This window comes from Zonotrichia albicollis, chromosome 5, assembly GCF_047830755.1.
Source record: "Zonotrichia albicollis isolate bZonAlb1 chromosome 5, bZonAlb1.hap1, whole genome shotgun sequence".
Classification (NCBI taxonomy): Eukaryota; Metazoa; Chordata; class Aves; order Passeriformes; family Passerellidae; genus Zonotrichia; species Zonotrichia albicollis.
This window is the reverse complement of record NC_133823.1, coordinates 8,323,338-8,347,833: the sequence shown is the minus strand read 5'-3', so window position 1 is coordinate 8,347,833 and position 24,496 is coordinate 8,323,338. Positions and strand designations below refer to the sequence as shown.

The following is a 24,496-nucleotide window of genomic DNA, read 5'->3' as shown; positions in this document are numbered from 1 at the left end:
AGAATTTGGAAAATAATCTTTGACTCAGCCCACATTTTTAAAAGTGTTAAAAAGTGAGATGTTAGCATTAACAGATCACTGGGGAAAGGCACAGAAAAGGTTCCAAGATACTGGTTTGAGGAATTTCTGGTCTTGCTTTTCTCTCTTTTTGCCAAGTTTAAATTTAGAGTGTTTTTGTTTTAGAGCTGTGTTGTAAGTAGGACAGTTGAATTTTGCCAGAGGGCTGTGATTTGCTCCAGCAGTGTACCGACCATGGAGTTTATAACTGGCCTAGGAAGGAATCCTGGTCTGGGTGCCAGTGTGTGCTCTACCAGAACGTGGTGTTTGGGCACCTTCAGGTGCTGCTGCCTTCTGCTGCCATCCTTCCCTGTCATTTATTTTCAGCAGTTTCTGCAATACTCATCTGGAATATTTTCACAAATTCATATGAGACAGGAATGCATATCCCAATGTTTTTTTTTGCTGGAGTAGAATTTGCACTGTGCAGCATTTGCAGATGTTGATAACAATACAGAATCACAGAATGGTTGGGGTGGAAGGCACCTTAAAACCCTTCTCATTCCACACCATCCATGGGCAAGGACACCTTCCACTATCTCAGGGGGCTCCAAGCCCAGTCCAGCCTGGGATCCAGGGGCTTGGGGGTCAGTCCAGCCCTCCGTCCAGGAGCTTGTCAAGGAGTTTGTGGAGATTCAAATACAGAATGAGTGAGAGGTTGCACCATGGCCTTCATATGAACCACATGCAATGGTACAGTTTGTGTAAATAAATAGTTTAGGAATAATTTTAGCTTCTGTTGGGGAATTCCTTGTGCTGGTTGAGTGGTATATCCATACATACAAGTTAGGAACCGTGGCATCAATATGATAGAGAAACCATCACTCTTGAAGTGATGTCATTCTTGAGGAACAGTCATCAGAAGGCCTGCACAGAGAATTCAACAGGAGACTCCCAGCTGGCTTTTGTCGTGCCATAGTTGGTTTGTTTATAGTGGCTCTTAAGTAAATAATAATCTAATGATGGATCTTCAGAATTTAGAGAATCCTTTCTGAATGTTTAAAACCACTGGACAATAATGTTTGTCTTTGTGTTTTTCTTTGCAGACTCACTGAACCTTCAGGGTATGTCACAGATGGGCCTGGAAATTACAAATACAAGACAAAATGCACCTGGCTCATTGAAGGAAGGTGAGTGTTGGAAGCAGCTTGGAATTTTGTATTGCTTATTGGCACTTTTAGGTGAGTTTTATCTGCACTGAATATTGTTAAGTCTCACGATTCTTTCTGGCTATTCTAAAAGCTAAATTGGGCAACACTTAATTGGTCTTGGTAAATAAATTTTTGTGTAACTGAGCCCTCCAAACTGACTTCTGTTTAAGAGGTTTGTGTTAAAACAGCATGTGGTGAACAAAAATCAGTGCACTTCTGTAAATAATGAAGGATTATGAATTACTTAACTTAATCATTGTCCATTGGCCATTCAGATGATGGGATTCACTGCACATTGGATTTTTCAGAAGTATGAGAAACAAGAGAAAGCTCTGAAAGCTTTTATTCATGAAGAATCAGTTTCTGTAGTGATGAACTTCAGATGTTTCTTTACTCACTGAGCCATGAGGACTTCAGAGGAACCACTGACCTTTTATTGCAAAGGTTTTCTAAACTGGGAGAAGTCTCTCAGATCTCTCCCCTCACTTTGCTGCCCTTCTTGTATTTGATCCTTATATTGCTTGCAGCAATTTCTTGCACAGGTTTTTAGGAGTAGCATATTTAATGTCTATCCTCTGACACCTGATTGATGGTGCAGCAGTTCAGAGCATCTCACTTGTTGAAATATATTTTTGATAGAACCAAGCTGGTACCAGGACTGTAAGATCCATTTGTTTAGTCTCTAAAGCTTTTCCATGGTCAGATATGATGCTATGTGATAACATCTGTGTGTTCAGTCACATTCCATGTTGTTCCCTGAATGTGCAGGTAGAGAGGGCTGTGAATTGGCAGGAGTTGTGTGAGTGTGAACTTGCACTGCACACTGCAAGCTGAGGCCTCTTAGCATCTTGGGGAATCAGAATTTGCTACAGTCCCAGAGGGCACTTTTCCTTAGTCTTCTCCCTGTGATTAATGTATCTGTTGCTGACATGCACAGTGGGTTAAGGTGCCCTTAGCAAATCTGCCAGTGGATACCAGGCCATGTGGTGTGGGCAAGGTGCTGAAGGGAGGAAGTGGCACCAAAGGGGGCCTGGACAGACCAGAGATATGGGACTGTGTGAACCTCATGAAGTTACACAAGGCCAAGGGCAAGGTCCTGCATGGGCTGGAGCAAGGCAGAGCACAACCACAGGATGGGTGGGGAAGGGTTGGAGAGCAGCCCTGGGGAGAAGGACCTGGGGGTGCTGCTGGGTGAGAGCTGGACATGACCCAGCCCCGAGCCCCTGACCCCAGCCCTGGCTGATGGCAAAGGCAAGGTGGGAATTGTGTCCCTGTGCCCCTCCCTCAGGTGAGAGCCCACCTGCACAGCTGCCCCAGCCCTGGGGCCAACAGCAGGAGGACGTGGAGCTGCTGCAGAGAGCCCAGAGGAGGCCCTGGAGCTGCTGCAGGGCTGGAGCCCCTCTGCTCTGGAGCCAGGCTGGCAGAGCTGGGAATGTTCCCCTGGAGAAGGGAAAGCTCCAGGCAGAGCTCAGAGCCCCTGGCAGGGCCTGGAGGGGCTCCAGGAGAGCTGCAGAGGGACTGGGGACAAGGGATGGAGGGACAGGAGCCAGGGAATGGCTCCCACTACCAGAGGGCACGGCTGGATGGGACCTTGGGAATTGGGAATTGTTCCCTGGCAGGGTGGGCAGGCCCTGGCACAGGGTGCCCAGAACAGCTATGGCTGTCCCTGATCCCTGGCAGTGCCCCTGCGACAGACTGGATGGGGCTTGGACAATGGCAGGGGCTGGAACAAGATGGTTGTGAAGGTCCCTTCCAACCCATACCACTCTGTGGTCCTTCGTTTAGGAGGTCTGATGGGTTTGGAGGAATTATTCATTGTATCTGCTTCAGACTTTTATTTGAGTTGAGGAAGTTTAATTCCTAAGCTCTAGAACCATCCACAATGATAAAATTGAGAGGCAACCACTCACTATTAACTTTATAAGGAGCCCAGCTGTTTGAGGTGGTTAAGAGCAAAAGTTGGATGCTCCAAGTGGCTACTTCTTTTAATTTGGTGATAGGAAAACAGCTGCTGACTATTTGCAATTACAAATAATTTAAAAGTGTTTCACAAGAGCATTATTGCAGACCAGCCTCAGCAATGCCAGCATAGCCAGCTTTAACCCTTATAACTTCTGTTTTTAAAAGATATTGTGAATCCTTTTTTTATCAGAATGGAGGTGCTTGTTATGAGTCCTCAGTAATGTCACCAAAGGTGCTCCTCCAGCCTATAATTACTACTACTGAGAGGCTTCCTAGGGAACCACCACTTTATGGATTTTGAAGTGAGATCTTTCTTGCTGGGAAGACAGAAATGTTCCTCCCTGTTCCATAGCCAGGCATAGGTTGGAGTCCTTTTCCTGCCTGTGAGTGTTTATACCCTGCTGTCAGGGCATGGTGGTAAACAGAAAAGAGATAATCATGCTGATTAACCCAGCTGAAATATTCAGCCCTGTGTTCCTTAGTGTTCTCATTTCCTTTCTGCACCGTTCCTGAGTTTTCTTGGCTGGTATCTGTGCTCTGTTCTTATCCCAGGGGAGTCCTTTTTATTTTTCCCTGGAGTGTGAACGAGGCAGATGAACTCCACGCATCCTGAGGGACCATGTGATTGTACAGATGAGGGCTGTCACCTACCAGTTCTTGGCTGTTGCAAAGAGACTCTTCCTTTTTGTTTGTGGTCTGAGCTTTTATTGATTGACAATTTCTTTCTGCTCTACAGCTGTCAGGCTATTCAAGTAGAAGCAATCCCCTGTGCCTCCACAGGCTGCTCAGTTCTGAAGTCATAAATTCTCTTTGTACCTTTTCTTTAAGCAGGGCATTATCCTTGAGTTCCACCTGCTGCTCTTTTCCAAAGACATAGAGTAGATTGTTGTACCTATCAAAAAACAGTCATTTGCAGAATAACTCCCTAAAGACTCCCCCTTCTGTGGGAAGGAAGGACTATATAGCAAGCTGACATTTAAAACAATTTTTTGATTAGGATTAACAGGGAGTTCATCTGAATTCAAGGGCAATACTGTTGGGGAGATCCTAGACACTTGTGTCTGTCCTTTCAACAGCTCCAGCTGGGGGTGGGAACAAGCACTGCTGATAGACATTCATTTTCTATTTGTTTCAGGTCTAAGCAATGTTAGTGCTGTTTGCACCCTCCTGGAGCTGAGCCAGAATTAAGTATCTGCTGTGCTTTCTCTGTAATTGTCTTTAGATGTATCTTTTTTATATTGGCATGAAACAAATAGTGTCTTACCATGCTGAAAACCTGGACCTGCCCCAGCCCTATGTGCCGGCCCCCAGAACCCCCGTGCCTGGGCTGGTGCGAAATGCAAGGTGGGAATTGTGTCCCTGTGCCCCTCCCTCAGGTGAGAGCCCACCTGCAGAGCTGCCCCAGCCCTGGGGCCAACAGCAGGAGGACGTGGAGCTGCTGCAGAGAGCCCAGAGGAGGCCCCGGAGCTGCTGCAGGGCTGGAGCCCCTCTGCTCTGGAGCCAGGCTGGCAGAGCTGGGAATGTTCCCCTGGAGAAGGGAAGGCTCCAGGCAGAGCTCAGAGCCCCTGGCAGGGCCTGGAGGGGCTCCAGGAGAGCTGCAGAGGGACATTTGGCTTGTTTGAACAGTGGCTGAGGTGACTTGGTTTGTTCAACCTGGAGAACAGGAGACTGAGTGGAAGCCTCATCACAGCCTGCAACTTCCTTGTGAGGCAGAGAAGGGGCAGACACTGATCTGTGTGTGACCGGGGACAGGACCGAAGGGAAGGGCTTGCAGTTGTGTCAGGGGAGGCTTAATTTTTGTCTCAGGAGAGGCTCATCCATCCCCCAGAGGGTGCTCAGGCAGTGCCCAGGCTCCCCAGGGAGTGGCCGTGGTGCCAGGGCTGCCAGAGCTCCAGCTGCGCTGGGGCAATGCGCTCAGGCTCAGGTGGGATTGTTGGGGTGTCCTGTGCAGAGCCAGGAGCTGGACTCAGTGATCCTTGTCAGTCCCTTCCAAATCATTGTGTGGTTCCATGATGTGTTCTGCACAACAGGACACAGTTTTCTGACCATAAAGAAATTTTTGCTTAATACCTGGAGAGCTGCATACAAAAAAACCCTGAACCACAGCATGTTTAATGCGCCTACAGTTAGACCAAATGACTCAGTTTTAGTCTTGTCTAGACCAGAGCTTCACACCAGAGAAGTGTGTTGAAGGGATTTTGCTCTGTGTGTTGAGTGGCTAATTACAAATATTTTCTTTATTTATTTTTTCTTTACAGGCCAAACACAATCCTCAGGCTTCGATTCAATCACTTTGCCACAGAGTGCAGCTGGGACCACTTGTATGTGTATGATGGAGACTCAATTTATGCTCCCTTACTGGCAGCTTTTAGGTGAGTTCCCCTTGGTGAGACTCTTAACTGTAGCCAGTGGTATTTTCTTAACTTAGAGCCTGACTTACATGTCAGGCTGTAAATATGATCCAGTAATCCAAATGTATAACACGGCAAGTGCAGCACATATAGCCAGTGTCCTTTTGTGCACTCTTTGTCAGCATAAACAATTAAAGAGTTGTTTTTAGCTTTTACAATGAACAAGGCATGTCACTGCACTCTAGCATTTAAGTATTATGTTTTCATTTCCAAATCCTGATTCTTTGAGAGACAAAAAAATTATTGTTGTCTGTCTGGGCTGGAGATGATTTGGTGTGCAGGCTCCTTTGAGAGGAGAAAACTACCCCATTTATGGGTTTGAACATGATTTATGACTTAAACTTGCAGTGTGTCAATACAGACAGAAGGGCAAAAGCCAGATAATGTTGTAGACATGGAGGTCTCATAGAATTATGTCTATCTTTTATGCACCTTAAACTTCAAAGTCTTTAGTTACTTGGAACATGTTCAGGAGCAACAATGATGGATCAACCTTGTAAAAAACAGAATCACAGGATGGTTGGCTTGGGAGGGATCTTAAAGCCCACCCAGTGCCACCCCTGCCATGGCAGGGACACCTCCCACTGTCCCAGGTGCTCCAGCCCCAATGTCCAGCCTGGCCTTGGGCACTGCCAGGGATCCAGGGGCAGCCACAACTGCTCTGGGCACCTGTGCCAGGGCCTCACTGCTGTCACAAGGAAGGATTCCTTCCCAATGTCCCATCTCTCCTGCCCTCTGGCAGTGAGAAGCCATTCCCTCTGTCCTGTTCTCCATCCCATGGCAAATGTCCCTCTCCAGCTCCTGATGTGTAAAAATTCCTGTTCTGCCAACAGGTTACAGGTGTTTGGCTTGTCCATGTGATGAGACATCAGTGTGGCTGCTGGTGAGCAATCCACATTTCATCCTGAGACATAAACATAACTTGTGTTTTTCTGTGTTTCAGTCTTGCAGTGACACCACCCTGTCATGCTTTTTATTCTTTAAACTGAAATTAGGAAAATAATCCCAAGTTATCTATGAAAAAAACTAAAGGTTCCCCTGGGACTCTGCTTGTTCCAAGTGTCTGTGTAACTATTTCCAGAATTAACCTTGTGCTGGGCTTCCTCTCATTTGTGAAATGAAGGTCTAAAAATACTTCATGTTTGTTCTAAAAAATCCTTATAATGTCTGTGAGAGAAAATCAGCAGAGGGACAAAAGTTGATACAAATTTAAACCACCACATGTGGCTTTTTGGTCTTCAGCTGCAAATGTAGCATTGTTTTGGAGTAAAAGCTTCAGACTAAGGTGAGGTCAAAACAGAACACCTAATTTGAGGAAGGAACAACCTTTCTCTTCTAAAAAGCTCCACAAACGTGGCAATGCCACCTGGAAGTGCTCTCTGGTATCGTGTTCTGATTGATGTGCAGGAAGAGGAGGAAATGTCATCTTGACCCAATGTAATTTTATTCTAATCAAGCTATTTTTTAATACACTGGTGAAATGATGATTTGTGCCTGCCATTTCTTGTGTGTTTTCCAAAAATTAATAGGCTTTTAAAATTGAACTAATAAGTAGTTCACAGCATTAACAGTTATGGTTCAGACTGGGAAATCTGTAAATCAGGAAGCCTGGTCTTGAGGACAAGCAAACATGAGCTTAGTACAATAATGTTTTTGAGGTAGGGAAAAAACTCCAATTTCTTTCTAATTGCGTCTTTATATGACATTTGAATTTAGCTTCATTAGCAGTGAGCTGTGGTATTCAGTAATCTAAGTTCAGGAAATGGCAGATGCTTCTCATTTTGGTGAAGTACCAGAAAGCATCTGTTGAAAAATACCTTTCTCTAATACAAAATAAATGCCTTGGAGTTTTTTTAAGAGCGGTGTTCATATTTTCCCAATTTAGTTGGGGTATATTAAATGTATTATTACCGTAAACATATTTCCTTGTTCATTATTTGCACTCTGCCAGGAGATTTACAAGACTGAGCTTTATACAGTTGGGCCCTGTAAGCTTTGAGAGTTTGTTGATAAACACTAGAAATTCCTTTCTCTCAACTCAATTTTTGTTCCCTCCCTGACTTTTTACAGCACTTCCCTGAACCTTCACTTCCTTCACTGCTCTCATTTTGTTTTCTTGACCTTCTGATGCTCATTTATGTTTGTTCACAAGATGATATTTATTCTGAAATATATATATAATCTCGTATATATATAAGATGATCTTGGGAATCCTCAACACTGGTCTGTAGGGAAGCTTTAAATTTGTTTTATCATTTTTAACAGCAATAAATATTTGCTTAGTGCCAACATTTACACAGTTCAAGTGTGTGCATAGACTAAATTCCTTGTATTCTGAGATCCCCCAGAGCTGTCTGGTCCTGCATATTAAGCTTTTTTTATTAAACAGTGTTAAAAATATCTTTGCTGGCTTATATTTGTGACCACAGGCACAATGAGATTGTGTAAATGTGCTCCTTCAAAACTGCAGTAAAAGAACATGGAAACAAATGCAATATGTTTGTCAGCCCTGATGAAGAAATCTGAAGTAGATAAACTGCACTCAGTACCTGTGAACTTAGTTGGTTTTGTTAACTTTACTCCACATTAAACATTTACCAGAGCTGGTTTTGCACCTTTATTTTCATTTTGATTGGGTTGGCAGGGAGTGTTTTCCTGGTCAGACCCAGTTGTTGTTCTGCAGGACGTTTGGCAGTGGCCCAGCAGCTGCTGTGGTTGCTCTCAGGGGCCAGGTGGAGGATGATGTGAGCCCGTGTTCCCTCGGAGCAGGAGCAGCTCACCAGCCTTGTGGTACCTGATGGAGAATGTGGCACTTGAGCACCCAGATTTGGGTCTAGGGCTGAGTTGGGTTGGAAGGGTCTGATCTCTCTCTCTCAAAGCAGGATGACCATCAGAGCCCTTTGTCCAATCAAGGTGTGAATTTATCTTTAGGATGGAGGTCTCGTTGATCCTCTGGGTCTGTGGTGCAGAGATTGGTGTTAAAATAATGATATAAAATTAATCTAATATAATGTCTAGCCACAATCCCTTGCTGCAACCTGTGCGTGTTGCCTCCTGTCCTTTTCTTGTGAACCTCTGGTATTCCCTCCTCTCTAATCTCTCCTGAGGTAGTTGAGGTCAAAATTTAGGTTTCATCCTTCTTCAGCTATCTCTCCTTGAAGTTAAAGAAACCTCACTCCTACCTCTGCTTATACATAGATCATGTGGTTGACTCTCCTCTATTTTTCCCTTCTATTCCCTCAATTATTTGCCAGAAATTGTAACTGACCTTGCTGCCATGGGAATGGGTATTCAGCTCAGGGGCTTCCAACAGCAGGAGGACCTGGAGCTGCCAGAGCAAGTCCAGAGGAGGTCACAGAGCTGCTCCAGGGGCTGGAGCTTCCCTACCACTGAGCCAGGCTGGCAGAGCTGGGAATGTTCCCCTGGAGAAGGAAAGGCTCCAGGCAGAGCTCAGAGCCCCTGGCTTGGCCTGAAGGGGCTCCAGGAGAGCTGGAGAGGGACTGGGGACAAGGCCTGCAGGGACAGGACACAGGGAACGGCTCCCACTGCCAGAGGGCAGGGCTGGATGGGGATCTTGGGAATGAGGAATTGTTCCCTGTGAGGGTGGGCAGGCCCTGGCACAGGTGCCCAGAGCAGCTGTGGCTGCCCCTGATCCCTGGCAGTGCCCAAGGCCAGGCTGGACACTGGGGCTGGGAGCAGCCTGGGACACTGGGAGGTTCCCTGTCATGGCAGGGTGGGATGATCCTTAAGGTCCTTTCCACCTTAAACTGTTCCATGATCCTTCGATAGCCGCAGTCATGTAAGAACTGAGGAGGTTTTTGGGCAAAGCCCCTGATCTGGAGGCTTCTGCAGACAGACAAACTTCCCTGTGCTGGTGCTGCAGCTGCTTCTGCCTCTTCTGCACCAAGGGGAGAAGATTTCAAGGAAGATTGTAATGTGAGGGGCTGCCAGCTCTATAATGAATCTATAGTCTAGGCTTTTTTAGTACATGTTGTTGCAATGGGTTTTTTTCCTTAAAAGTCCATGTTCGGGAGTCATCCTGCTTCATTTAAGACAATAAATTTCAAATGTCTCCTTATATTCTCCTCCCTCCTTTTTTATTTTTTGCTATTGTTTTATTTTTAGTCTTCTGTAACTGCTATTTTTAGTTTCTTTAGTTTTACTCTTGTAGTTCTGAGTATGAATGAGGTGCATGGACTGGTTTTTAGTAGCAGAGAAATGTTGCCATTTTGTGTATGTGTGTGTCCAGATCTATCAAAGTATTTAAAAATTAGGATAATTTGTTTGCATTGGATTTTGATGGATTGAAAGCTGATTTTTCAGTATGATCTTTATCCTTTTACTCCTCCATGAGCTCTACTCTGTATTTTCACCCTTTCCTTTTGTGACTCTCAATTATACCCTTTTTCTGCTTAGTAGAGCTTCTCATGCTTTGATCTCTAACAGGTTGTGTCTCTGGAGGAAATGAGGAATATGCCAATATTGTGATACTCACATAGCAAATCCAAGAAAAATAATAGAGGAGGTGCCCTTTGTTTTAAATTATTCTGATTTTTCAACGCTCTAGGGGAAGGAACAGGGCAGTGTGTGCAGGGCAGTGGAGAAGGTGGGTCTCCTGGACATAATTGTGAACTTCCATACTTGAAATGAGCCTCCATGATGAGTGGGAGAGAGGCTTGGGACAAGAGGATGGAGTGACAGGACAAGGAGGAATGGCTTCCTGCTATTAGAGATTAGGTCTGGATGGGATGTTGGCCAGGAATTGTTTCCTGGGAGGTGCCCAAGGCCGGGTTGGACACTGGGGCTTGGAGCACCCTGGGATAGTGGAAGGTGTTCCTGCCCATAGCAGGAGGTAGAACAGAAGGATCTTTAAAGTTTCTCCAGCTCAGGCCATTCTATGTTTCATTGATTTCTGATGCTCTTTTACTTTCTGCCATTGACTTCAGCAGTCCAGCTTACAGAAAATAGATGTTATTTCTGTCCAAAGCAGAGGTTTGCCTCTCCCTGGGTGTCACTGGGCAGCTGAGCTGAGTAGGAGTGTTTATTTGCTTTGGAGTAGGGATGGTTGCAAAATGTTTTGAAACCTTATGAAAGGAAATAAAAGCAGTGTGTTGTGAAACATGCTAATCTTGGCCAGAGCTGAGTTTCTCAGAGATTCTGGATCATAATTTAAAGGAAGTTTTGCATAATCTTTTATCATTCTGATTCTGCCTATTGGATTCTTTTTCATGGCAGATGTAAATTCTGATGTGCTTCTGTTTATTCCGTATGATGCTGGGAGCAGATTGATTTATTCACTATTTCTGAGGTTCAACCTTTCAGGCTCTGATTGTTCCTGCTGTGTTGTGTTCTCTTCATGGCTTTCTCTGAAAGAATTTAAAATGCCCTATCCCTAGAAATGTTCAATGCCAGGCTGGATGGGACTTGGAGCAGCCTGGTCTGGTGGAAGGTGTCCCTGCCCATGGCAGGGGCTTGGACTAGATGACCTTTAAGGTCCCTTCCAACCCAGACAATTCTGTGATTAAGTTTCCTTAGAGTGTTTTAAATTTGTGTAGGAGGCATAACATCCTCTTTAGTTATTTACACATGAACCACCAGAAAAAGATGGAAATAGGGAATATCTGGGATGCAAGCATTGTTATGGAGGTACTTGTGTTCTGGTCAAACAAACCCCAAATTTGAGATTTCTTTGAGAACACAAAGAATTGTCAAGGATAGTCTTTTTTTTAGGAGAGATTATTGAGGGGATTTTTTGTCTTGCCTTCCACTTTGCCCTGTAATATCAGTGATAAGTGCTGAAGAAGAAACCAGAAAAAAGCAAATTTTTTCTTGTTCCTGAGCTGCAGTTTGCCTCACCCAAATTATTTTCAAATGTTTGTTTTCCTGTGGTGGAGATGTACTGTCCTGCAGTGTCCATTACAAGGGAATAATTATGAATTGAACAAGAAGTTTGTTAGGCCTTTTGTTCTTTGGTTTTGTGAGAGATGGTCTTTTGGGAGAGATAAACTTCAGAAGTCTCAAACGTTGAGAATGAAATAAAGCACCTCTTCCAGAGAGATGAAAAGGGAATTAATTTTGCTGTTTAATCCTTATCATTGAGAAGTGAATGAGCAGCGGAGGAAAATTTGGCTTTCTCATAAGGAAATATTTCTTGAAATGTATATCAGCAGATGTGCTGGAGTTGCTTAGCCAAAACATGGGATCAGGTTCCAGTGATTTTTATGGTGTGTTGGTAAAATGAAGGACATCTTTTTTGTTCACTGTAAGATTTGTTGTGCAGTTTTCAGTGTGATCCTGATGTAGGTAGCTCGTTCATCTGCTGGGTTTGGTGCACATACCCCCAAATCTGTAGTAGAAAGGATTGCTGGGGGTCTGTTCTGTTCTTGGAGCACACCATTGTATTGTATCATGGGGACAGAAAAGTTCAGGTCACAGAAAGTGCTTCCCAGGTGGTATTAGTGGGTGCTGTGGATAGCTGGGAGTGATTTCCTTGAGCAGATAAACTCTTTTACTCTGTCCTAGGAAACTCTCTTCAACTGCATAAGCTTTCTATTCTAAATAGATGTGAAAAAAAGGAAATTAAGTTCTTCTCGGGGGAAAATTCTTTCCATCATTGCTTTTTGCCTGCTGCCCTGGGCTCTGGGGAGTGGCCGGGTGGGGGCCAGGCTGGGCTGTTTGGAGCTGCCCCGGCTCCCTGCCCCACACACTCTGCTCTGCCCCTGCTGGTCACAGAGCTTCGGCTTTGCCTTGGGAAGCGGGAGTGACGCTGGGCGGAGGTGGATCTGTACAGGGAAATAGCAGCTGACTGTGAGCAGGGGGTGCTGGACAATGTACTGTGCATGGATAAAGGCTTTTAAAAACCTAAGTTCAATAGACTTTGAATTTGTGCCCATGTTGATGGCTTTTGTATGAGGGAGGAATCAACTTTTAATTTTTTGGTTTGGTCAAGCTTCTATTAAATGAAAAATAAGCATTCCCTCTCAGATATAAAGTATTTAGTGTCATAGGTAAATAGGTAGTAATTATTTTTTTCAAAGCTCATTTTAGTTTGTCAGTTTATTGCAATTATTTTGACAAACCATTATATAAATCTGTAGTGTGTCTGCAATACTGTAGAAAGTCTTGCCCACCATCTTTGCTTCTCTCAGCTAGTCCTGGAAAACTAAAAGGCTGGAGCATCTCAGAGAACCTGGAAAGGTGAGAGAAACAGCCAAAGGCATCCAGAAGTGTGAAGCAAAGAATGAGGTGGGAGTTGAGAGTGTGACAGGCTGCTATGATAGAAAGGACAACAAACATGAATGTGATGAGTCAGGTAGAGCTTATAAAAGAAGAGATGATGAGAAGATATGGGGCAGTTGAAATGCCTGAGGGATGAGATGGCATCCAGAAGGACCTGGGCATGACCAAGGACTGGCACTGTAGGGATCTCGTGAGATACAACAAGGTTAAGTGCAAGGTCCTGCATCAGATGGGAGCAATTCTGAGTTTGAGAAGTGACTGGGGGATGGAGGGATGGACAGCAGCCCTGGAGGGGAGGACTTGGTGATGCTGGTGGGTAAGAAACTGGACATGCCCTGGCCTCGTGAGCTGGGACCCAGGACGCCCCCTGTGCCTGGGCTGATCCCCAGGGAGGGGGGACTCTGTCCCTGTGCCCTCCCTCAGGTGAGAGCCCACCTGCAGAGCTGCCCCAGCCCTGGGGCCAACAGCAGGAGGACGTGGAGCTGCTGCAGAGAGCCCAGAGGAGGCCCCGGAGCTGCTGCAGGGCTGGAGCCCCTCTGCTCTGGAGCCAGGCTGGCAGAGCTGGGAATGTTCCCCTGGAGAAGGGAAGGCTCCAGGCAGAGCTCAGAGCCCCTGGCAGGGCCTGGAGGGGCTCCAGGAGAGCTGCAGAGGGACTGGGGACAAGGGATGGAGGGACAGGAGCCAGGGAATGGCTCCCACTGGGAAAGGGGAGATTGGGCTGGGATCTTGGCAAGGAATTGCTGGCTGGGAGGGTGGGCAGGGGCTGGGCTGGAATTCCCAGATTTGCTGTGGCTGCCCCTGGATCCCTGGAGTGTCCAAGGCCAGGCTGGACATTGGGGCTGGGAGCAGCCTGGGATAGCAGAAGGTGTCTTTGCCATGGCAGGGGTGGAACAGGATGAGTTTTAAGTCTCTGGTTTAAGCCTCTAATGCAAACCAGTCTGTGATTCCATGGCTGACTGTTCGTATTTCTCATAGAAAAAGAACCCAAAAGGCAGCAAGTCAAAAATGAGTAGAATAATCCTTTTTCCGCTGTTGTGGAATTAAATTGTTAACCGAACTGCTGCAGATTTTTCAGGTGAAAAGGATACGAATGATTAAGAAATGAATTGGTTAGAAGCATGGCAGAGTGGTTTATTTTACTGTACTGACTTGGGTGCATTCTCCAGGTCTAAGCATCTGAACTGGGTGTCTGGAAGGTGGATTACACTTTGCCACAATGCTCTTGTACTTGCTTGGTTTGTCACAGCCTTTCCCAATCATTTTTGTAGCCCACAGTCAGGAGGAGATCTGGGCTCAGCAAACCTTTAGTTTGACTTTGTAATACAGATTTTATTTTGGGACACATTAATTTCTGTTTCCAAAGGTGCCACCTTGTTTTATGAATGGGACCTGCTTAATTCTTTGCTGAGTGACAAGGGAGGGAAAGGTTTTTGATAGGGATATCTAAAATTCTAGTTAGCTTCAGTCTTTCTCAGGTTAAATACTTCCAACATACATTTATTTATGATTCCACAAATTCATTATATTTCAAATGATGGAAATACATTGAGTTTCAATTATTTTATTGAAATTCAATTATTTAATTGAAATTAAATTATTTTATTGAAAGTACTGGTGCATTTACTCTTGTTGCTTTGCTGCATTTTATTTCACTTCTAATATTGTTCTTTTACTTTTCCAGTGGTCTTATTGTTCCTGAGAAAGACAGCAATGAAACAGTACCTGAAGTTGTAGCTACTTCTGGATATGCTCTTCTACATTTCTTCAGTGATGCTGCCTATAATCTCACAGGGTTTAACATCACCTATAAGTAAGTGGCACCACTCCACAGTGATGCTGCAGGTTGAGCAAAAGGAGTTTTCCCCTTTTCTTACTTTTGTCTTGAAATAAGCAGCTGCCATTGAAGTGTGTAATTATGAGCAGACGCCTGAAATTAGATTTTTATCTTTATTATACCATTGCAACAGCCAATAAGTGGCGTGTGCTCAATGTTACAACTTGTCAGTTGTAAGTGTGGATGAATGTTTGCTCCAAAAGGCATCTTACTATTTATTCTATGTTATTAGATCAATTTGATTCTATCTAATCAACAGGAATTGTTATGTTTTGTGCATGTCTGTGCTCCTGAGTGCTCTGCAGATACTCTAGCACAAACACACTTTTCCATCAGCCACACATTTCACTTGAGGCACTGGGCTGTACATGCTCTTGAGGGTCCTCATCATCAGGATTTGCTTTCTTATTCATCCCTGGATTGAATCCCTCCATCTGGCTTCTTTTTATTCTGGACTGGTTTTATATTTGTTCATATTCTAAACAGATGGGTGCTTTCTGTTCACTGACATGTATTTAGTCCTCATTGATGAGCTTTTTAAAAGTAATTCTTCTGTGCTCCCTAATTCATCAACTGCTTTTAGAAAGGTTTTGCTTCTTGAGGTAAATGTGTGGACATACTCGCAGAGATGGAAGGTTTTGCTTCTGCAGGGATCATGAGCTTTGGATTTTTTTTGCTCCTACAGATGCAAGTTATGTATGTGCCACACTGGGAGATTTAATTTGGGAATAACCTGCAGAAAGTCTCACCTCTTTCAGAAAAAAACAGCTGGGAAAGCTTCAGTCATAACTGACTTCCTGCAAAAATTGACTTTCTCTTAAAATGAGAAGCTTAGTTTTTGAATATCAAGTCTCAGTACTTTCATCCTCAGTAAGAACACAAATATGTGCTGAATAACCCACATAATAGTGAATTTTTTTTAAAATAGGGGGCACCCAGCACCCTTTGAAAGCTCCAGAAGAAGATGAGGAGTGTATGCGAAGTTAGTGGGATCAGAGGAGCTGAAGAGGCAGTGATTTCCAAGTCTGACTGATTGCATAAACCAGGACTCCATCTACTGCCAGCTGTTGGATTTGCACCATTGCAATAAAATACTGTCTTCAAGAACAATATTCCTTTAATTTGTAACTTTCTTCATCATTTCAGACAATTTTCAAGTGCTGTTTTGTCTTCTGGTCCTTAGGTTTGCTTGTAACATTTTTCCAGCAAGTAGATTGAATGGAACATAAGTCTTCATAGTTTCACTATGTGTAGATAGTAGTTCTCTCAGCACTTGTGAAATTGCCTTGGAGCCACTGACAGTGAGAATATGGGTACTAATTCCCATCTGTGAATTATTCTGGTTGATGCACCAGCAAAAACTGGAGTCTGGAAATTATTATGATCTCAAAATTTGGACCTTTACCAAGGTTATATCTGGTTTTGCCTCAGCTATGTTGCAGATATAAAATCAGAAATTATTCGAACCAGGCACGTCTTTGGCTTGGGTTTCATCTCCAGTTGTTCTTGTGGTAAGCAGATCCCAGAATAGCACCTAATTGTGAACAGTTTGAGTATAAATTGCACAGACACCACAGCAGCCTTTCACTCTGATGAAAGTCCTCACTTACTGTTGGGTGTTTTAAGGCAAGTCGTTTGCCTTACAAATGGCTAAAAATCATGTTGATCATTTTCTCAGAGGAGCTGCAAGTTTAACTTGTGAAATGAAGCAGTTTTTAGGAATAGAGTACAGATCTCTACAGGTGCATCACACCAGGTAGCAGATGACTCTCTCTTGGTTTGTAATGATTTGTATTCATTTTCTTCAGCATCACTCTTGCCTTTGTTAATAATTGTTGGGAATCTCTTTCCTTCCTGACGAGCTGCTTTGTGCTTTTCCCCAGTTTCAATATGTGTCCCAATAACTGCTCTGGCCAGGGGGAGTGCAGGCTCAACAGCAGCAGCCTGGCCCCGCAGTGTGAGTGTGCCGAGCGCTGGAAGGGAGAGGCCTGTGACATTCCCTACTGCCCGGGGAACTGTGGCGCTCCGGAGCGGGGCCACTGCAGCCTCAATGGCTCCAGAGCCTGCGTGTGCTCTGCAGGCTGGCAAGGTGAGTCTCCTGCTGGGCACACAGAGCTCTGGGGGTGTATTTTTGTGTATGGAGCTGGCACTTTAACTGGGAGGACGCGGGAATGTTCTGCATGACAAGCATTAGCATTTTGACTAGGAACAGAGTACCTGCTTTTTAGATTTAAAAGACCACACTTCATATGGATGGATGGATGGATGGATATGCTGGAGAGGAGGACACAGAGAAGCTCCAAGGGCTGGAGCGTCTCAGCTCTGGAGGCAGTTAGGGAGAGCTGGGGGTGTGGGGAAGAGAAGGCTCCAGGGAGACTTCAGAGCCACTTCCAGTGCCCAGAGGGCCTCCATGAGAGCTGGAGAAGGATGTTGGACAAGGGCCTGGAATGCCAGGACAAAGGGGAATGACTTTAAATTGAAACTAGGCTGGTTTACATTAGATATAAGGAAGAAGTTTTTTACAGTGAGTGTGATGGCACCCTGGCACAGGGTGCCCAGAGCAGCTGTGGCTGCCCCTGGATCCCTGGCAGTGTCCCAGGCCAGGTTGGACACTGGGGCTTGGGGCACCCTCTGGAAGGTGTCCCTGCCACGGCATGGGGGTGGAAGGGGATCTTTCCAATCCATCCCAGTCTGTGATTCTGTGGTTTTTAACAATTGCTTTTAAAAGCAACCATCCAAAGAGGGCCTAACCTGTGGTGTACAGGCATCCCTTCAGGTCTCATTCCTATGCCCCTGAAGCAAATTTGAGCCTGGTTGCCATAGCTTAACTGTTTGAACATGTGAAATATCTCCTTCTCATGTGCAGCTGAGCTGATCAGCCACATCCAACTTGGCAGTGATCTGCCCTGAACATAGGCCAGATGTTTGCTTTGCCGAGACCTACTGATATGTAAGAATTAGTCCCATATTAAATGCAACCAGCTACAGCACTAGCAGGCGTTTGACCTCCAGCTGAAATACAGGCTTTGGAAAAAACCCATTTTTAAACCTTCTTTTCCCAGGTCCTGGCTGTTCAGTTCCTGTTCCTGCAAACCAGTCGTTTTGGGAACGGGAAGAATACACTCTTCCAAAACTTGCCAGAGCATCTCACAAAGCTGTCATCCATGACAATAAAATGTGGATTGTTGGAGGCTATGTCTTCAATCATTCTGACTCTCAGAAGGTTTTAGCGTGAGTATAAACCCAGATAATAAAAACTAAAGATAGGAACTTAGATTTGAGAGTTATTTTTAGGAAATGCCACCTGACGTGCTTTGCTTTGGTCTGTGCTTCATCTCTGAGGGAAAACAGCCATAATAAAAACTCAGGCTCATGTTTGAGATGGGGGAAAATCTTGCTAAGGGGTGCTAATTTTGGAAAAGAAAAGCATAAGGTTCCTGATGTTCAGGGAGCTTTTGATTCATCTGTGTCTGTCAGCATTTAACTATTCTCTGTATATTTCTGGGCCAGCTCTTAAATTATATCTAGCCTCATATTCAAAGAGGGTAATTTTGCTTCAGTGTTTTTTAGCCCTTCTCTATCTTGTGTTTGTGTCACTTGAGTTTTTGGCTCCTTAATTAACACCTACTGATTACTCTGGATGGTTATCCACAGTGGATGGGACACCAAACAGGGAATGGCATTAGGCTGAGGGCATTTATGCAATTGTTTGAGGAGATGTAACAGTAACTAAAATATAAAGTAATAATAATGTACTTCATGGAAATAGTCAATTTTAAAAACACCAGCTTTTGTATTGTATTAGGGCAGATCTAGGCAAAAGCTGGACTTTTTTCCAGAGATACTTGTGTACCTTACTTTGATGGACCCAAGTGAGAGGTGTGTATTCTGCACTCACATCCAGAGGTAATAGTTCTTATAGGGGAAGAGGAGCTGAAAACACACATTTAAATGTAGAACAGTTGCTAGTTGCACCCACAATTTACTCCTCCAAAGTCACACCTTGTTTTTTAATAGGATACCCTATGACTTTGTTGAATGCTTTCTCAGAGATGATTTTATCTCACAAGGCCCTTAGCTTGGCAGATATAGTGCCTTATTTTAAATGAAAAGCCACAAGCCATTTTCAGGGCAGAGAGTTTATGTTATTTTAAGCATGAATAGCAAAGACATAATTAAATAGTGTTTTTTAAGTGCTGGCAGAGTTTTTCTAATCAAGTAGTTGCAAATTACCTGTGTTTAGTGTAAAGTTTTCCTACTTTTTTGAGGGAGAGGTGGTGTAGGTTGTCACAGCTAGCTCGTGGGTTTGTATGGAAAAGAGAACAGGGCAAAGGAGATCAACCTGTGGATGTTGAGTAACAGAGCAGGCTCAATTGTTTTTTTTTTTTAACCCGTAAGTAGTTTGTATGAGCTTTGTGCATGCTGAAATCATGGCAGGATTTATTATTTCAGTAAATAATTATATCTAACATACTATATTGGTAAATAATTTTCCCCAAATCTTAGAAAGGACAAACAATCATATTCTCAGCATTAATACCTATTCCTTGGAAAGTAATTCAGTTTTAATTATACAGGTATGATCTCATTTCTGAAGAGTGGCTTCCACTGAACAGCTCTGTGAACTCAGTAGAGATGAGATATGGTCATTCGTTGGCATTGCACAAGGTAAGTTCAGTGCTCCAGACTCACTTCCCAGCTGATTTCCCTTCTTCTCTCCTGCTTCCCACTCCTTATCCCATGTCAGCCATGCTTTGGGAGAAGCGGTCCTCGTTCAGAGGCTTGTCCCTGCCCAGCCCAGGCTGTACCCTTGTGCTCCAGGGAATCCTTGGGTGGCTCTCCTAGGAAGTCTGCAGTGTCTCTGCCTGTGTGCTCCTTCTTTGCCCTTTTTCCAGAGATTTTGAAGATGACTTTTTGAGGCCAGTGAGTCCATTATTTCCTCTTGCTGTCTGTGCTGACAAGAATGCCTGAGGCTGAGTTTGCTCGAGTTCCCCAGCTGCATTTTATGTAGATCACATGAATATTTTTATGAGCTCTGTTGTCCAAGACACCAAAGCAGTGCTGGGGGATTAGGGATTTTTGTTACTTGCTCTGCAAGTAAATTTGTGAATCTAATCTTCCAGCATCTGACACAGCAAGTGGATTTGACAGTTTTTTCCTCCTTTCTCACTTGTGTGCCTTGCTGTAAGTGCAGACCATGTGAGAGCAGGATAGCAAAGTCTGTGGAAAGGAAATGATCCAAATGACCCAAAGATCTTTTATTGATCTTTGGGTTTGGAATGTTGTTGAGCTCAAACAGTGCAGGCCAGGGCAAAGCTTAATCATAAGTACTCAAAAAATTCTTCACTGTCATTCACAAACAGAGCGCTTGAAGAACCTCAAAGCATGGAAATTCATCATGGAATCACAAAATGATTTGGGTTGGAAGGGAGCTTAAAGACCATCTAGTCCCAGTCCCCTGCTGCAGGCAGAGACCTCCCACTGTCCCAGGCTGCTCCCAGCCCCAATGTGCAGCCTGGCCTTGGGCACTGCCAGGGATCCAGGGGCAGCCGCAGCTGCTCTGGGCACCCTGTGCCAGGGCCTCACACCCTCCTGGGGACACTTCCTAACTCCCAATATCCCATCCATCCCTGCCCTCTGGCAGTGGGATCCAGTGCCTGTGTCCTGTCCCTCCATCCCTTGTCCCCAGTCCCTTTCCAGGGGAGTTTATTAGGTAATTTCAAATCAGTAGCTTCAGTGCTTCCCAAACAGCAGTTTCCTAATGCTGCACTCCCTGCCCTCTGTGCCTTCTCTCAGGATAACATCTACATGTACGGCGGCAAGCTGGATGCCACGGGGAACGTGAGCAGCCAGCTCTGGGTGTTCCACATCCCGCGGCAGAGCTGGGCCATGCTGGCTCCCCGCGCCAAGGAGCAGTACGCCGTGGTGGGGCACTCGGCACACGTGGTCACCCTGAGGGACAACAGCACCGTCATGCTGGTGCTCTTCGGGCACTGCCCCCTCTACGGCTACATCAGCAACGTCCAGGAGTACAACCTGTGTGAGTGAGGGGGAAAGGGAGGGAGGGAGGGAGGGCAGCCCTCCTGTGCAGGAGTACAGCCTGTGTGAGTGAGGAGGGAGAAAGGGCAGCCCTCCTGTGCAGGAGTACAGCCTGTGTGAGTGAGGGGGAAAGGGAGGCAGGGCAGCCCTCCTGTCCAGGAGTACAGCCTGTGTGAGTGAGGAGGGAAAAAGGGCAGCCTTCCTGTGCAGGAGTACAGCCTGTGTGAGTGAGGAGGGAGAAAGGGCAGCCCTCCTGCCAGGCCCTGCCAGTGGATCAGCTGGTTTGGATGTTATTTAAATGACTCGTGTTCAGATAGCAAAACACAGACAAATGTGTTCTCCTCCTCTTGTTTGTATGTGCAAGAGTTGAACCTAAAAGATTTGTATAACCCAGTGAGCAGGCAGCCACGTGCCTCCACCTTTATACACAGCGTTAGGTCCCAAAGATGTAAAGCTGTAATTGAGAGGTAAAGCAGTGCACCTCTGGAACATTTTAGATTAGTTTTCCTCTCTCCCTCTGACAAAACAAACACTTCTGAAATTGTTTTTTAATTCTGCAAATATAATAATGGCTGTAACAGTTCAGACCAAATACCTGCTTAACGTGACACCCACGTCCCCAGCAGCAGATGCTGTGGGAAACAGGTGCTGAATTTCTGGATTCCCGTATCCCTGATAGGATCTGACCCCCATATCCTGGAGTAGTCCAGGCTCTGATTCTCGGACCCAGAGAGTTCTACTATAAGCACTGGAGAAGCACAGGAGGCTTTCCAGGCAAACTGAACTTGTACCCAGCTCAGAAATGGAGACACATTGCTGGCTCCACAGACCGTGTCAGGATTGTAGTTAGGCACAGGAAGTTCACAACAAGAGTGTGCTGGTTATTCTCAGGAATAGTGGCCCTGTCTGCACTTTGCTCCTGCTGTCCTTGTCCTCCAGTCATGCTGATCCAGAGGATCTGCTGGAGCCTGGTTCTCTGGAGTCCATGTGAGCGAGATCTCTTCCTTTCAGAGAAATGCAGAGAGAACCAGGCAGCGATTTGTTTCTGCCATGTGTGATCTTGCAGACTGTTCACTTCCTTTGCCTTTGGTGTGCCTGCTCTGGCCTGCAGTTGGGAAGCTTGTATAGGGTTTCATTCAGCACTTACTACAGAGATTTGGTGTGTAATGTGATGTGTGTAATGTGGTATTTTTATTTCACTTGGCATTATAATATGTCTAAAGTGCTTCAGACCAATGTTATTTTAGTGAGTGAGATACAGGATCATGAATCACATATTAGTTTTTAACTGCAGTGTTCTTCACAGTCAGACTTGTCTTCAGTGCTGTCTGGCTTTATATATATATTTATATATATATAAAAAGTAAAAGTGCTCTTGAGTCCCATTCAAAATCAAGTTGCAGTGCTGGCATTTTCATGTCATTGAAATGCAATCTATTATTTCTCTACTTTTTATTTCTCATTTACTTATCTTGTCTGCAAAATGTAAAAAATTACTATGGAAGAGCTATTTCTGCTCCAATTAAAAATACCTGGCAATGCTCCTTGACAACAGACTTTTTGAAGGGGAATATTTTTGGATGTGAAGTGATAGAGACAGTGTCTAGATCTGAGTCAGGGGAATCCCAATTTATTTCACCATGTTGTTGATGAGTTATTAATGGACAGAAATGAGCCATGTTTTGTCACTCATTTTTCAGTGACAAATACCTGGAGCATCTTGCAGACGAGCGGAGCTCTGGTGCAGGGAGGATATGGTCACAGCAGTGTTTATGATCCAAATACAAGATCAATCTATATCCACGGGGGTTACAAGGCCTTCAGTGCCAACAAGTACAGACTGGCAGATGATTTGTACAAATATGAAGTGGATTCCCGCATGTGGTAAGTTGTTCTTCTTCTTTTTCCTGATTACTGCCCTGTCAGTTTTGTTTGTAGTGAACAAGAGGATGGGTATTTCTTGAGGGTACAGTGGTTTATATCTACCTGAATTCAGGATAGATGCTGTGCTCTTAGATCTCTTGTTTTTATGTCCCCTTTATGAATAGAGAATGATATAATCAATATAATCAAGCCCTGTGTGAACAAGCCAAGAAATCCATTTTAATCTATTGTTTGATTCAAGCTGAAAAGAAAAATATTTGATGTTTTTTTCTTGCTAGCCATACAGCCTGTGCATATTAGTGCAGTTACTGCAGTCAAGCGAGTGATAATCCATTCTACAGTTAAGACTGTAAAAGAATTTCTATTATAACCCTATTTTCTTCTGGCTCTGTAACCGCTTGAAATGTTCATTTCTTAAGCTGAAATCTTCTGTCATTTGTTGCTGCCAAAAGGTGAGTTTTATTAAAAAGCTATAGCCACACTTCACAGCCTGGAGCAACAGAGATGAAATACATTGTCCTTAATTCTGTGTTATTCTAAATGTTGATTCTAAAGGCTCCTGACTGCCTTTTGGGTTAACACATGTAAATTTGAATCACTACATCTCTTATTGGGTGTTAAAATACCTTGTGTTTCTGCAACATCTGTTTGTGAGTCTGTACTGATGAGGAAGGTAATGAGTGACTAATTTTCAGCCCCCTTCCTTCCCACTCAGTTGTATACACAGAAATAACCCCCACTTCCTCTCTGGATTAATTTGATCTTCCACTTCAGCCACGGAGTGGACAAATCTGGCTGAGTAGGCAGAAACTTAAGAAATGTGACATTGTTCTTCCAAACTCCTGCAGCACCAATTTTCTTTTGTCACATTTATTTTGTCAGTCTGGCAAGCCCTATTGGACAAGTGGAGAGTGTAGGACTGTCTGTTCATCTCTATCTCTGCCTTTTTTTTTTGTGTCATTGACTCTTTCTTTTATTCTTGAGTGATTTAGGCCCTCTCTTCCTTGTAAAATCTCGTGAGCTTCCCATGGGCCCTCTTCTTGAGCTCTTCCAGGTTCCTCTGGAACAAATCCTGTCCCTCAGGTGTGTTGACCACCCACTCAACTTGATGTCCCCTCGTGGAAGGGACCTTAAAACTCAACCCATTCCACCCCCTGCCATGGCAGGGACACCTTCTGCTATCCCAGGCTGCTCCCAGCCCCAGTGTCCAGCCTGGCCTTGGACACCTCCAGGGATCCAGGGGCAGCCACAGCAAATCTGACAATTCCAGCCCAGCCAGGAATTCCTTGCCAAGATCCCAGCCCAATCTCCCCTTTCCCAGTGGGAGCCATTCCCTGGCTCCTGTCCCTCCATCCCTTGTCCCCAGTCCCTCTGCAGCTCTCCTGGAGCCCCTCCAGGCCCTGCCAGGGGCTCTGAGCTCTGCCTGGAGCCTTCCCTTCTCCAGGGGAACATTCCCAGCTCTGCCAGCCTGGCTCCAGAGCAGAGGGGCTCCAGCCCTGCAGCAGCTCCGGGGCCTCCTCTGGGCTCTCTGCAGCAGCTCCACGTCCTCCTGCTGTTGGCCCCAGGGCTGGGGCAGCTCTGCAGGTGGGCTCTCACCTGAGGGAGGGGCACAGGGACAGAGTCCCCCCCTCCTTCAACACAAATCCTCTCAGAAAAGTAGGAGAATCCTCCAAAAGATGACCCTCTGTGCTCAGTGCCATCACTCCTACTGATGGAAGTTGAGAGTGGTGGTGAGTTTGATTAGTGCTTCCCATGATTTAGTCTGTGATAAGCCAGCATGTTGTGCAGGTATTAAGCTGTAGGGCTTCGTTTTCAGGAGCTGTATAGATCTCCTTAAAATAGAATTTTTAGTTGTGAGCAGAGGTGCTGCCCAGTGTGAAAGACTTCTTTGTGTTGCTGTAAAAGCAGAGTTACTACAA

General features: G+C 45.0%; 1 protein-coding gene across 1 annotated transcript in view; it reads left to right on the top strand.

The window, feature by feature from the left end:
* ATRN (attractin) overlaps positions 1-24,496 on the top strand; it is a 150,411-nt gene that overhangs the window by 34,449 nt on the left and 91,466 nt on the right. Inside the window, exons 2-9 of the mRNA XM_074540740.1 lie at positions 1,104-1,187; positions 5,429-5,542; positions 14,502-14,630; positions 16,538-16,743; positions 17,717-17,885; positions 19,232-19,322; positions 20,451-20,694; positions 22,394-22,577. Of these exons, the coding sequence (XP_074396841.1) occupies positions 1,104-1,187; positions 5,429-5,542; positions 14,502-14,630; positions 16,538-16,743; positions 17,717-17,885; positions 19,232-19,322; positions 20,451-20,694; positions 22,394-22,577 (1,221 nt within the window). The remainder of the gene's footprint in view (positions 1-1,103; positions 1,188-5,428; positions 5,543-14,501; positions 14,631-16,537; positions 16,744-17,716; positions 17,886-19,231; positions 19,323-20,450; positions 20,695-22,393; positions 22,578-24,496) is intronic.